General features: G+C 38.3%; 1 protein-coding gene across 5 annotated transcripts in view; it reads left to right on the top strand.

Annotated features, from left to right (window-relative positions):
* The first annotated feature begins 312 nt into the window (after positions 1–312).
* Positions 313–14,305, top strand: part of CHD2 (chromodomain helicase DNA binding protein 2) — a 117,141-nt gene continuing 103,148 nt past the window's right edge. The window contains exons 1-2 of one of the 5 annotated variants that reach the window (XM_058542380.1): positions 313–870; positions 1,210–1,342. In XM_058542380.1, the coding sequence (XP_058398363.1) occupies positions 1,281–1,342 (62 nt within the window). In that variant the 5' untranslated portion in view covers positions 313–870; positions 1,210–1,280. Of the gene's footprint in view, positions 871–1,209; positions 1,343–5,910; positions 5,998–9,942; positions 10,051–14,305 lie in introns of those variants that run through there. The other 4 variants (XM_058542378.1, XM_058542381.1, XM_058542379.1 and 1 more) reach the window with 4 other exon arrangements.

Raw genomic sequence — 14,305 nt, 5'->3', positions numbered from 1 at the left:
AGCTTTATATTCTCTAAGAATTATCCCTCTTTCAAAATGGCTTGATAAAACACCACTTCCTGTCCAGAGAGGAAGTTATTTTAGCTCAAGGACTGAAATATTTAGCAGATCTTTAGACAAAAGGAACAAATTACATTTCTCTCTGGCTTAAAAAGGGTGCTTGAGCCAGAGGGGGTTAAGAAACCCTCCCCCCTCCCCCTGATGGGGTGGTCTGGAGGGGCTGGGAGGTGTGGGGGTGGGGGTCCTCAGGCTCCCTGGGATGGAGGATCTTTTTTTTTTTTTTTTGGTGGAGATGAAGGGGTGGGTCTATGGTACATCACCTGAGTTGTGGGGTAAATGTAGAGAGTGTCAATCAAAGGCAGAGCTCTCAGAGCTGGGAAGGAGGCTCTAGATGGCGGCTGTGCCTTAGAGAGAGCGCGCTCTGCTCCCTGCCTTCGCCTCACTTTACGCAACTTTCCCTAACTTTCGGGCAGCCTCAGGGGGCCCCCGCAGCCCCCTGCCTCTCCTAGTGACTGACTGGGGTCGATTCGAACCTTTTTTAGGGAGAAAAGCAGCTTTTAGGAGCTTTCTTTTCGTGCCTTGTTGGAAAGAAGCAGCCGTACTGAGAGCCCAGGTCGTTGTTTTTTCCAGCTTAGAAGCCATGGCGCACCTCCATTTTTGTGCGCTCTCCTAATGAGGTTTTTTTTCTTCCGGACCCGTTTTAGTATTAATTGTTGCTTTATTTTTTTGACCAGTTAACATATTTGAGGATTATTTTATTTATTTTTCGTCTTTTAACGGAGAATTTTGTTTTTATTTTTAATTATTTGGGATCTGATATTTTTCTACTAGTAGATAGGACTCTTGCTTTGGACCTACTACATGGATCAGGTAAGTTCATGATCATTAGTGTTGATTTTAAAGATTTATATGTTTAAGTTTGCTTTATTTTCTGTAAATATGAGAAATTCCTGGATGACGCAATAAGATACAGAGATTGTTATTTGTATCCAGTGTGTTACTTTGAGAAACTTTCCTTATTGATAGTGATGATTCCCCGTTTGGTTTATCCTGTTTTTTTTTTTTAAAGGAAAAACTAGAAATATTTTGTGTTTTGATGTTTACCGCTGTTGTGTTATAACAATATCGTTACATCGTCAGGACTTTGTTCCTGATAATAAAAACCATCGATAGAAGCTGGGACCTTACCTTTCTTTCAACTTTTGACAGTAAATACCTGGGCACAGGACTTCAAAGCAAACACAGATTCCCCCTCCCCCTTAATATTTAAGAATTAAAAGATGATGAGAAATAAGGACAAAAGCCAAGAGGAGGACAGTTCGCTACACAGCAATGCATCGAGGTATGAGCTATCAACTTTCTTCCTTTTTTCTTTTTTTGGGGGAAACCTCAGCTTACATTGTTTACCTTGACAGACAAGGATAGCTGTCTGTTTTGTTTTAAGTATTTTACTAATTTGGGTTCGTTTTTTAAAGCGTGACCTTGAGATTGCTAATATGCCACACCCTAATTTTTTGGTAGCAATTTATGAAAGTTGAGTTGTGAGTTAAGGCCTCTTACAGCAGTCAAAAGGTAAGGTACCTTTATTGAAGGGGGCCTTTCCTGTAAACTAGAGTTTTTCTGTCAGTAATTTCAGTTTTTAGGTTTTTGTGCTGTAGAAAAATGACCTTGTCGGTTTAGCCATTGCTGCATTGCACCATTTTACATACAAGGCAAATTTTTCTTTGAAGAATCTAGGATACCCAAACTTGTAACTGAAGGCCATAGAGGAGCCTTGTGGTAGTAAATTATAGTAAATAGACATTTGAGAAAGTTATATGAATGAAAAAATGTACATTTTAAAATGAAATTGCAAAAAAGACCCTTTGACTGATGCCTCTCAGTTTATATTTTTATTTGACTCTATATTTCTTTTGATACTCTTGACATTTTAGGAAATTTTGATATGATTTCTCAAAACCTTTACTCGGTTGTTACAGTTCCTGCATTTATGAAATCAAACCTGTGATCACAGAAATCCTGGAATACTCTTAATTTACTTCTGTTTTGTGTTTGTTACTGTGATTATAACTGTATTTTATGTTTAAAATATTTTAAGGTTTGCATTTTTATGCTTATATTCAGACAATGCTTTCTGGTTGATAGATACAGTATTTTATCCTCACATATTAGTTGTAGCTGCTTTAAATTTATTGATTTATTTTGACAGAGTCGCCTGGAATGCTTTATCTTCTGAAGCTTACAAATGTACTGTTTGTTCAAATCATGATTTGTTTCACATTTGTTGGAGTACCTTATTAGTGACTTAAGTAATAAAGCCTTTAAGATGTTTTGTTGTACGTTTTGTATATTAATTTTTAAAAGTATATATGAATGCATTTCTTGATGTGTATTCTTATGAATTGTCATGTCATGAATTTTAAATCATACATTTAACAAGGATGTGATTGTTTAAGAGTTTTCTCCCCAATTTTGCTTTTTATAATTTTATATAAATAGGTCAGTGAATTTGAAAGTTTTGATTGAACATGGTTTGTTATTACAAATGTTGAATTTTATTTGTTTTATTAACTTAAAATATTTTGACCCTTGCTTTTAAAAATACCTTTCCAAATTCTTTTGCAGATTGAGTTGTCACATAGTTTGGACTGCTGTCTTTTGAATTGAATTGCCCATGTAATTACCTAGGTTAGATTTAGGACAGAAAACTTCTCTACTAATCCTAAACTGATTTTTCTGAGAAGTACTGGTGATTTGAAGAAATAGGAATCCCCAGGTATATTTGACAAATTATTAAAGATTCAATACCTAAAATTGTTACTCCCTTGAGTGTATGATTTGCATAGTCTCACATGGGTTTTGGCTTTCTTATGCAAGGTTTGTGGTTAACATCATTGATCAGACTCTGCTTTCTAATTTAAAAAATCAAGCAGTGTCGCTATTCATTCTTTTAATAATTTGCTCTCACCTGGAAAACTACTTAGAAGTTGTCATGCGTTTGCCTAACGCAGTGGGGGTTACAGTTTAACAAGAAGCAGGTACTGTACTTTTAAATGCATTTTGTCAAGTATATTTTGTCATATACCTGATGAATGTCCAAAAATATTTGAGAGATTCCTGGAAGAGAAGATGGGAGTTTAAATTAGTTACCCTAAATTGCGTACCTTAATACAGGTACATAATTATGACATCACTTCCTTTTAAAATTATAAAGCTAAAGGATGTTGGTGGTGGTTTATTGTAGTAGATTGTTGGTATTTTTAGTGAACTAAAATTAAAGTGATTGTTCCGGTAACTAGTACTTGGTTCCTTAATTCATCAGAATTTCTTCATAAGGATCTGGTTTCTATGGCACACAGTCTAGTGTAGGGAATACTACAAAAAAGCACTTTTGCAGCCTGAGCCACAGGAGAGGAAGGGAGGAGTTGGCAGGTCAAGTAAACTTTTTGGTCTGAGAATTACTTAGGATTTGAAAGGATTGAGTGCAAGTTTTGGTAGACCTGATATTTTCCTGTTTTTGGAAATAATGCAATACTTAATAGTGATTATGTAAGTTTGTTATTTCTGTATTCTTTTGAAGTTACTGCTTCAGTGTAATATTATACTTTGTATATCATGATTTTTGAAGATTAAACAGTTCACTTTCAAAAATAAGATTTTAAAAATATTTGATACCTGTAAAGTTCCTAAATATTTAAAACAGTTTGAGTGATATGTATAGAAATGTATACCACACATTTATCTAAATAATTTGCAGTTTGGGGTAACTTCAGTAATATTAAAGAATGGAAACAGGAGAGAAGGGAATGTGAATGGAACTGTGTGCACACAAAGAGTTGTGTGTGTTCTGGGGCGCTGTGTTTGCAATTTATCTTAAGAACTGAAACAGTTTATTAAATTTATCTCCAAGTCGTCTGCTTTTGAACCAGATTTATTTTGATAACCTGAGGGCCGGGCAAAATCTTGTCTTTAAATCAGCCTTTTAGCAGTTACTCTAAAAGCCTGGGGATGATTACAAATGGCATAATGCAGTTGCTTGTGGACTGGAACAGGCAGTTTTTTAAGTGGCAGCCATTTTATGACGCTGATAATTCTTAAGAATCGGGATTTCTGAGAAGAGTGAAAATAAAGTGAATTGAAACCTGAAATACCAAAACCTCCCCCCCCTCCCCTTTTTTGGTTCTCTGGTGCTGAAATAAAGGGCAACTCGGTAGTTAGCACAGGCAGCAGCTCTCTGAGCCCCTGGCATCTTGGTGCAGGTCCAGCTCAGTCACAAAATGGCTGTTCCTTTGTGCCGCAGCGCTGACAGACATACTGCATTGCACTGTGTACTCGCCAAACAGCAGGAAGTTGCCGTGCTGAGTTCAAAGGCCGGCCGGCGCCGGCGCCGAGTGCTGATTGGCTGCGCGCGAGCCTGGTAACAGCAGGTCAACAGCGACGGCCTTCGGGCAGGCCCCGCCTCGTGACGTCAGGCGCCTCGCGGCCGGGAGGAGCCAACGAAGTGACGTTGGGCTGCGTGCGCAGTCTGGGTGCTTCCTCTGCGCAGCGCGCCGCCTCCTTGCGTCGAGGGGGAGGGGCAGGGAGCTCTGACGGGGACTTTCCGGTGGGCGGCCTCCACAGACCGATTCGCTCCGGGTAGTCCTCTCCGCCCTTCCCTGTAGCCGTCTACACCCTACGGCGTGTATTTCTTTGCCCATCCCTGGGAGTGGTTTTTCCTCTTTTAGAAGCGGCTGCTGCTTTTGGAGAAAGTGAAAGGCACTAATCGGAAACCTTCAAGTGGAAAACCTGCCAGTTTTTATATTTTTCGGTTTCCTTTGAGATACCCTAGCGGGTCTTCTTTTTTTTTTTCTTTTCTGTATGAGGAGATTATTGAGTCACATTTTGTTACCGTTGACAAAAACCGTTTCACTGTCAGAAGAGGTATTTTTATTTAAATTGAAACGTGTTAACAGATGTTTAGTACATGGCTCATAAACAAAGGGAAGATTATTTGAATTTGTCCCCGTGCGCTTTTACTTGGTACCATACATTTTCTCAATTGGCATTTGATGGAGAAAAACTCAGGTCAGTATGTGCAAAGTGATTTATTTTTAAGATTAACAACGGGATAGTTAAGTAGAAAATAGCTTAGGAATTTTCACTTGTTTAGTAACTATAAATATTAAGTTTAAAACATAACGCAGAGTACAGCATCCATTACTATGCAAACACGTGTTAGAAAACATGTCGTTTAAAGTGTTAATAGCACTTGCTGAAGAACTGTGACTCCCAAAACTCGACTGATAGTGGAATCACTTGGCAAAATCTTGGGAAACATCTCAGATCCCCCATTCTGGAAAGTTTAATTCAGTCCTGGTAAACTTGTTAAAACACTGGGGTCATGTGCATGGTCTGCCATGTGCATGGACACCCTTGCAAGAATTTCTGGTTAAATTTTTTTTTTTTTAATACCAACAACAGGTTTATTATTCAGTCACAAGTAAGGAATTTAAGCATGAAGGAGAGGCTATATTGGTGTTTTCTTATGTATCCTGACAACGTTTTTTCTATGTTACAGGAGTATTTTCAGCAGTAACAGGACTGAGCTGTCATGTAGTTGGCCATAGTTCAGAAAGTTTTTGAGTAAAAGATACTGTTTCAAAAGAGGTGTAGACCTCCTGAGTGTAGGTAGAGATGTTTACCTGGGCATATCCTAGGTTTCTGAATAAAGTTTATAAAAGGTAAAATTCACTACACTAGTTGGTTTTGTAGGTGTGCATAGTCTTGGTTCTTTTAGGCAGAATTCTTTAGATAGTTTGTAGAAACTTCAGGTGAAACCAGGTTTGTTTTACAGACTTGTTCACCAAAGGTTATGTAAGTGATTTTTAAATTATATGCTCAAATATAAATTGTATATAAAATATTTTATAGCCTAAGAGACAAATACTTGTAGAAGATGATGATCATTAACTGGAGTTTCCGTCTTCTTAAAGTGCATCTAAAGCAACAAGCACAAAGGTTTGTTTTTTCTGTGTATGGGGAGATTGAATTCTGTTTAGTTGTATTAAAATTTTAGTATTGCTACATGCCCTTAAATTCCTGCAAGTGGGATAGAATTGAGTAACATTGCAGTCAGGTTCCAGGATATAAACTACTCTGTTGAAGATGTTTTAGCCCAAAATAGTTATCGTTACTATCTGAGTTAAAATGCATATTATGAGGGAGCAGTTTATCTATGAACTGTTCAAGTGCTACTTGAAGCCAATTAACTTTTTAAAGAACCAGAGTATTAGCTCTGTTCATTGAGCCTTCTATGGGTTTTCCTCCTGTGCGCAGAATTGCATGAAATGGTAAGAAAAGTGTTGATTAAACTCTCTCTTGGATTCTTACTTTCAAAACCTGCAGTTTCTAATTGATATTTGGCTTTTTGGAGATGAACATCTTTTGTAAAGATTAAGTCATCACAGGAAGGTGGGCACAGGATATTTGATAAGGAATTTTAGTTGTAAAAGTTTTAGCAAGTTATTGCTTGAGGTTAATCTCGAAGTTCAGTTGAATTTTACCTAACAGTATCTGAAACTCACAAATTTTATAATTAGTTAATATCCCCCCCATAAGCAAACCCCTTGACAATTGTGAGAGGGACTTCCTGAGGCCACCTGAGATTTCCAAACTCCTATCATTTCTTCCATAAAATGTGGTAAACTTGTTCTTGACATAAAAGTTGAGTGACTGTAACATTTAGTAAATTTTTTCTGGCTATGAGCCATCTTTTTTTAAGGTCTTGTAACATTTTTCTGAAAACCTTAGAACTCTCTTGGCTTTCTTGAAGGGGGGTGTCACTTTAGCAAACAAAGTTTTTTTAATCACCTAAGAGTTATTTTGTATAAAATAAAAATGACTATGTTGGCTTACTTATGCTGGGTCCTTGTTGTTATAGCTGAGTAATTCCCTCCTGCATTCCAGCCTGACTGGGCAGTGAATTCAGATTTATACCTCAGCAAAATTGCCTGTTACTACTTGCTTTGGAACTTGGGTGTTATTAAGGTAAAGCCAGAACAGCAAAAGTTGACTCAATTATCAGATGCCCAGCGTCTATCATGTGCTTATTTTGTAATCAGTAATATAGCACAGTGTTGGAACACATTGTTTTCATGTCTGTTATGACTTTCCCCTGATCAGTCCAAACTTTAATTGATATGCCAAGTCTGGGGGCAGAGACCTTTCTAAAAAGCTTGACTGCAGTTTATGAGGTGGAGGACAAGGCTTTGCCTTACGAAATAAATCGTGGAGAACCTGGTCCCTGTATGGCAGCCATTCATGCTACATTTTGAAGCAGTTCCCATATAGCATTTTCTTGTTAACATGTTTGATTAAGGATCACCTTTTTTGGTATTTCAGTGACATCTCTGGACCATATTTCACACTGAGAAGTATTTCAATTCCCTTTACTGGAGAGTCCCCCTAGTTTGGGGGAAGTGTGATCACTCTGATTTTTCGGGGGAGAATGCTGCAAAAGAGCCCTGGCTAAGGCATCATTCTAAGGATAGTCTTGATTTTATATACTGTGGTTCAATTCCAGTGAGTTATTTTGTCATTTGTGATGTGTTTGCTGTTACCTCAGTGCCTTGGCAAGAGCTGTGTACATAATATGCACCAGTGCAGCATTTAGTTTAGTACTGAAAACTTTTTTCCCCAGCGTAGGCAGGTGAAGTACTCATTGTTGGACTTGGAATTTTCTCATTTGTAAAATGTGGTTAATGACAGTCATCTTAGCTTGTCAAGATTAAATTATATCATGCCTATAAAGTACTTAGCAAAGAGCCTATGTTGAAAGTGCTCAATAAATGTAAGCTATTAGTAATACTATTTCATTCCAAATGCTTCATCTTACTTTCTTACCCCTCCTCTACACTTTCTGAGGCCCTCTTTAAGAGCCAGCTTGTCCCTGAAGGCCGAGATTGTGTCCTCGTCTCCCCACAAGAGTCTGTTTAGGCCAGTTAGGAGAGAGATTTGTTAAGATGATTTGAGGAGGCAAGTCACCGTTTAGTTAGTTGAAACTTTGGGTGTGTTGTGCAGTTAATCCTCTCAAGTTTTTTTCTGAGAAAGCCACTATTTTGAAGGGAGCATATGATTCTTTCTGGACTGGAAGAGCTTTCTGTGTGAGTCATAGCCCTACTCTTGGCAGTCACTGAGTAGATACCTTTCCTCCCTCTTCTGGAGCTAGTAATTACTGCCCTCGTTTAACCTCTCCCTCATTTCCCCTCTCAAGCTGTACAAAAGTGAATAATGAATACCAGGGTGCAGTACTATTTGGATATAAATGTAACTGCAATAATATTTACAAGCAATGTTTAATTGGCTGTAGCTTGCTTTTAGTAATCAGTCTTCATTTAGCACCATATATTTGATTTCACGTAAGGCCTAAAGTACAATTTATTCTGTTAGAACTATGGTCCCAAGATTTGTGTGTTTTTTGGTTTCCTCTACTTCCTTCATTTCCTTTCGGTTTATGTGTTACTTGAGTTCTGTTTTTTTGTTCCTGTATCAGACCTTGGAGAGCTTCTAAAAATACCGATGTCTACACCAACCTCCAGGTTTTCAGTTAATTTTTCAAAGCTCCCCATGTGTTTTAAATTTGCATGTGTTCCATATGTTTGCAAGTGTCTCCACGTGTTTTGAATCTTTTGATGGAGCGCAGAGGACTTGTCGTTATATTCTTTTCTAACCCATGGTCTTTCCATTGCCTGTCTCATTTTCTCCATCCCTTTTAAGGGCAATTTTAACAACAGCCTGGAGCCACAGTTTGGAGGTCTGGAAGCAACTGCACGTAGGGTGCTGATAAGGGGAGTTGTATGCTTGATGGAAGAGAAACAGTTTTGGTATTAAATCTCGTGCTAGATCCAGCTGTATCAATACCTTTATAATGTGCGTGCTGATGAAATTTTTTCACCCCAAGATTTCTGAATTCTTGTCGTAGTTGCTTCAAATTGTAGTGCTCTCTCTCCCTTACTGTAAGTCTCTATTTATAAACTCTTTTATGATACCTCCAAAAGTTTGAATTCCAGAAGTCTCTATTTATAAACTCTTTTATGATACCTCCAAAAGTTTGAATTCCAGAATTAATTTTGAATGCAGTTATATTCCATTCAGAACTTCCTTTCCCTCTAGCTGATACAGGTAACTGTCCAGAACCAAAGGCTATAGCTGTGGACATGGGCAGTACTGTGGGGCAGTTATTTAGAGTGATGTTTGCCACCCCTTGGTAGGTTGTGAATTGTAACCAGCGTTAAAAAAAAAGAGAATAGAATACGATGATAAACTTCAGGGTATTGTATTTTTATGGGTTATTTTTGAGTCTGGCAGTGCCTGTGATCTCTCATGTTGGATTTTATCGTGAGGGAAAACAGCATGTGGTTAACATTTTATAGAAAAATGCCAGAGTAGATTTACATTTTATTGAGTGCTTACTCTGTGTCAGATATTGTTTTAAGTTTTTTTTTTTTAATGTATATTTTATTTAATGTGAGGGTTAGTGTAGTGGAAATGCTTGCGACCTCCTTATGGTTAACCAACTCCCGAAATTATCACAGAGCTATCTTCCTTTGAAGGTCTGTGGGTGGTCCTCTAGCCTACTGAGCTCTTTATACCCATGCCATTCTGTTCTTTCAGTTGAGCTGTATACTTAACAAGGATTTGTAGATAGTTCTGAAATTTGTTTATGCTGGTTGTTTTTGTAATTTTGCATTTCAATTAAATATCAAACCAGTAGAGGAAATGATTGTGAGAGATGTTTCAGAGAAAACTCAGTTGATTGCTTTGGAAAGACTCAGTAATGGGTATCCTTCATAGTGCCTATTATGAGCCTGGAACTTGTTTTGAGTCCTTTGTATGTGTTAATTCGAGTAATCTTCTCAACAAGACTACGAGGTAGGTATGATTATCATCCTTTTTTGTTGATAGGAAACTGAGGCACAAGGGGGAATAAATGTTGGAACTGGATTCAACACCGGCACTTTGGCTCCAGGATCACTTAAGCATCTTGTCAAAAGTTGCTGTCAAATTAGATGGGTAAGAGGAAACTATATAGCAGATTGGGGGAAACAGTAACAATCTAGAATAATTCCATACTCTGCTTCTCTTAGAAAACATTGCTTTTTCAAGAAACCAAAAACTCAAAATCACATTGCATTGTAGGTGTTATTGATGCCAGAAACACAATGCTGTTCAAAAGCCCGTCATTTTACATAAAAAATTTCAAGTTAAACTGTAGCTGCTGAAGTGATTCCCATGGGGGTGGTTGGAGGAAGCACCGGGAAAGGTGAGTGAGTGGGAGGGAGGTACTGGAGACCCCAGGAGATCTTCGTCCTCATGCAGTTTGACTCCCGTTGTCACACATGCACTTTGTATTTGCAATAGTTTATGAAGATTGGGCTTCTAATTTGTTGTTTTGTTCTAAACTTAGTTTCCAAACTTCTTCTCAAATAGGCTTGCATCAGAATCACTTGAGAATTGAAAAAAAACCAGGCCCAGAGCCGGCACGGTGGCTTAGCGGTTAAGTGCGCGCGCTCCGCTACTTGCAGCCCGGGTTAGGATCCCGGGTACACACCGACGCACCGCTTCTCCGGCCATGCTGAGGCCGCGTCCCACATACAGCAACTAGAAGGATGTGCAACTATGACATACAACTATCTACTGGGGCTTTGGGGGAAAAAAAAAAGAGGAGGATTGGCAATAGATGTTAGCTTAGAGCCGGTCTTCCTCAGCAAAAAGAGGAGGATTAGCATGGATGTTAGCTCAGGGCTGATCTTCCTGACAAAAAAAAAGAAAAAAAAAAAAAACAGGCCCATACCTGATTGGATTTTAGGGCTTATGTAATAGTAGGGGAGGGGAGAGGAGATAATCGAATAGTCAGAAGTGCTCCAGGTGGGTCTGTTGCATAGCTGGGGATGGGAACAGTTGTTCTACAGACATGCCCTGTAGGGAAATAGCTCTTGAGTGTGTTGGGTGTCAAAAATCTTAATTAGAGTGTGTCCAGTTCCAGTAGAGGTTATTGGACATCCAAATAGAGGCAGTACATGGCTGGTAAGTTGTAATTTGGGGGGAAGGGGACGATGGGTCAAATTCTTGCAGTGCTCCATTTCCCTTGCTTAAGAAAAAAGTTTGTACCTCTGAATTTAGCTTTATATAGGCATATAAATTCCCAAATTTACTTGCTAAGAATCACCTGGGGTGCTCATTAAACATTCACAGGCTTGTTGCGTGGAAGTTAGAATTCACTTGTTCTGGGGTGGTGCCCAGGAATCTGTATGTTGAACAATAACCTCTGTTGATTCTTGTACTGAGGCAGGTTTGGGAAATAAGGGATAATAGGATAGGAGTTTGTGTCTGTCTGCTTTGTTTTAGCTGTAGGATCTTGGGCAGGAACCTCTGAGCTTATTCATTTTTTAAGCTGGGAGTAAGGGTTTAGTGTGTGTTTCTTAGGGAAGTTAGAATCAAATAACATAATGTTTCTGAAGAAGTGGTTTTCAACTAGGAGACCCCCCCCAAGACTTTTAGCAGCATCTGGAGATATTTTTGGTTGGAGCTGGGGTGCAACTGGCATCTAGTGGGTAGATGCTAGGGATGCTGCTAAACATCCTACAACACACACGACAGCCCCCCACAACAAAGAATTATCTGGCCCAAAATGTCAGTAATGCTGTGCTTGAGAAACTGGTCTAAAACATTTAGCAAAGTGCTTGCCACAGTGATTGTTGGTGGTGGTTAAGAAAGTTGTGAGCTCTTACCTTTCCTGTTTTTTTTCTGTGGCCTGATCCACGGACCCCGCTTACTCCCTATGACACCGTGGGCATGAGTACCGTTTACTGTTGAAGTTAGTATCCAGGCATTTTTAAGTCTCCTTTGAAGTTTGAGTTGCTGTCTTAAAAGTCTAAAGATTATAGCCTAAAAGTTAGTAAGTAAAAACAAAACTCAAAGGGCTGAAAGGAACTCTGTCAACTCTTCCACCTGTCTTCAGGGTTCTAAAGGGATTTAAATATGTCACTCAACCTGGTGGGTTATAGGGAGAGCTTTTCCCCTTGTACCTGCGTTTTACTGCTTAGTGGGTTAGAAAGTCTTTCATGTTCTTACCTGCATGGAAAGCTTACCCTGTCCTTTGTGTAGCCCTTAGTATATTGCCAAATCTTGACTGGGTAAGTATTTGTGAAATGGGTATCCAGTTTGTATCTTTATCCAGGCTTGTTGCTGTAATTCATTTTTCCCTATTGATAGGTATGCCTGGGTGCCGTTTGTTTGATGCTTCCTAAGCTGTTTAGGACTACTCAAATATTTATTGGTTATTAGGGAGCAGAAGGAGCATGAAAAAGGTAAGGTGACTTCTGCCTGGCACTGGCTGGGAATTTTAGAAACATGCTTATTAAAGGTAGATTTTTTTTTCCCTCTTTACTACTGGATTTCTTAATCTGGGAGGTACTGATGGAACTTGGCCTTTTACCCCCCGAAATTGCAAGCAGCATTTTTGTGTGCTTTTTTTCTTATACATGTGCCTTTTTCTGGAAAGAGGATCCATAGTGTTACCAGTGTTAGAGTAATTTACAGAAGAACTGTCAAATACCAGAACTGTCAAATACCAGGAAGGTCTACTCCTGAATACACTGATCAATTCTGCAATGTTAGAAGTACAGCCATTTTTTGAAAAATTCAGAAAAATTCAAAGAATACAATTAAAGTTTTAAATAAGATATGGTTAAAATCCTGTTTACGCCTTCTCCTTGTCACTTTCATGAAATTGGCATATAAAAACATTGGCATTTTGAAAACGTGTATGGTTCACGTAATGTGTTTTGTTTTAAAAATATAGTTTTGAAATTGTCATGTTGATATTTATAGATCTAATTCGTCCCTATTCTAACTATTGTAGTTAATTGCATAGTATGACTATTCACATTTTATTTTTAGATTTTCATACATGCACATTTAGATTATTTCCTTTTTTTGATCTTATGAGCAGGGCTCTAAACATTTTTATACTTCCCACCTCCTCACGAATTTGATAATTTGTTTAGGTTATACACCCACAGATTGGATTGCATGATTCGTATGCATATTTTGAGGTTTACTGGATAATGCCAAGTTGCTTTCCAAAGCCTCTACTGATTACTTTTTCAGTAATGGTATATGAGTACTATTTTCCCCACTTTCTCGCCATCATTTAGTATTATCAGACTTTTTAATTTCTGCAGAGCAGATGAGTGTAAAATAATCTGTTGTTTAATATACACTTCCCAAATTACCGTAGAGGTTTAATTACCTTTTCATAAGTTTATTGGCCATTTCAGTTTCTTTTCTGTAGTTGCATGTCCATTTCTTTGGCCCGGTTTTCTATTTGATTTTTCTTTGATACGTAATTCTTCATGTGTTGTATGTATAATTCTTTTGTTGTGTGTACATTGAAATTTCTTTTCTCAGTCTGTTACTTGTCTTTTACCCTTGTTTATAGTGAAGCTTATTCTTTAGAATCATAGGACTTGAACCAGAGGTGGAGAGGGTCTTAAAGATGCAGTTACATTTATTTAAGGAACTAGATCCAGTATTCTGTATCAATAGGAAACTCATGACTTAATGATCTTTGCCTTTCTGTCCTCTTAAGACACACATAAGGGATTGAAAAGGAATTGTTCTGCATCAGCCCTGGGTGGTTTGATAATCTGTTTAACTGAAGAATGTATGTATGATGGGGACAGCAATACCACTCAGGTTAATAGTGTGGATCCCATAATTCAGACTGTGGGGGTGGGGGATGACATCATATACACACTCTTGGGTTAAGCCCCTTCTGTAAAATGAGGATAATTTGTCTTATAGGGTTGTCGTAGGAGAGGAGAATTTCTGCATATACCTGCTATATAAGTACTCCATAAATATTAGCTCATTGATAGAGCTTAGTCTGGAAATAAGTTTTATGGAATTCCAGTGTAGATTGCTTTGCATTTTTACCAGATTTTGCTTTCACCACCACCACCACCAACAAAAAAACATGCTCTGCCAAGCAGTGCTGCCATTTTGTAAGTTTAGGAAGATCACCACCACCCAAGTGCTGAAATGGCAGCTATTGGGCAGAGAACCCACAGGCTTGCTCTTTTAAGAGAAGTGTTGCTGTGCCGCCCTCTTGTGGCCACTTGGAAAACGGCAATTAAAAATTAAAAAGGGAGAAGTAGTTGTTAATCCTGCTTGCTTTGAAAGTCCACTTGTAAAGAATTCTTAATCACTTCATTTTTGCCTACTTCAAAAAGGATTTTGAAGATATACCAAATCCTTATCCACA

The sequence above is a fragment of the Diceros bicornis genome, chromosome 5 (assembly GCF_020826845.1).
Source record: "Diceros bicornis minor isolate mBicDic1 chromosome 5, mDicBic1.mat.cur, whole genome shotgun sequence".
Taxonomy (NCBI): Eukaryota; Metazoa; Chordata; class Mammalia; order Perissodactyla; family Rhinocerotidae; genus Diceros; species Diceros bicornis.
The sequence above is the reverse complement of the archived record's forward strand: the minus strand, read 5'-3'. Positions and strand labels throughout refer to the sequence as shown.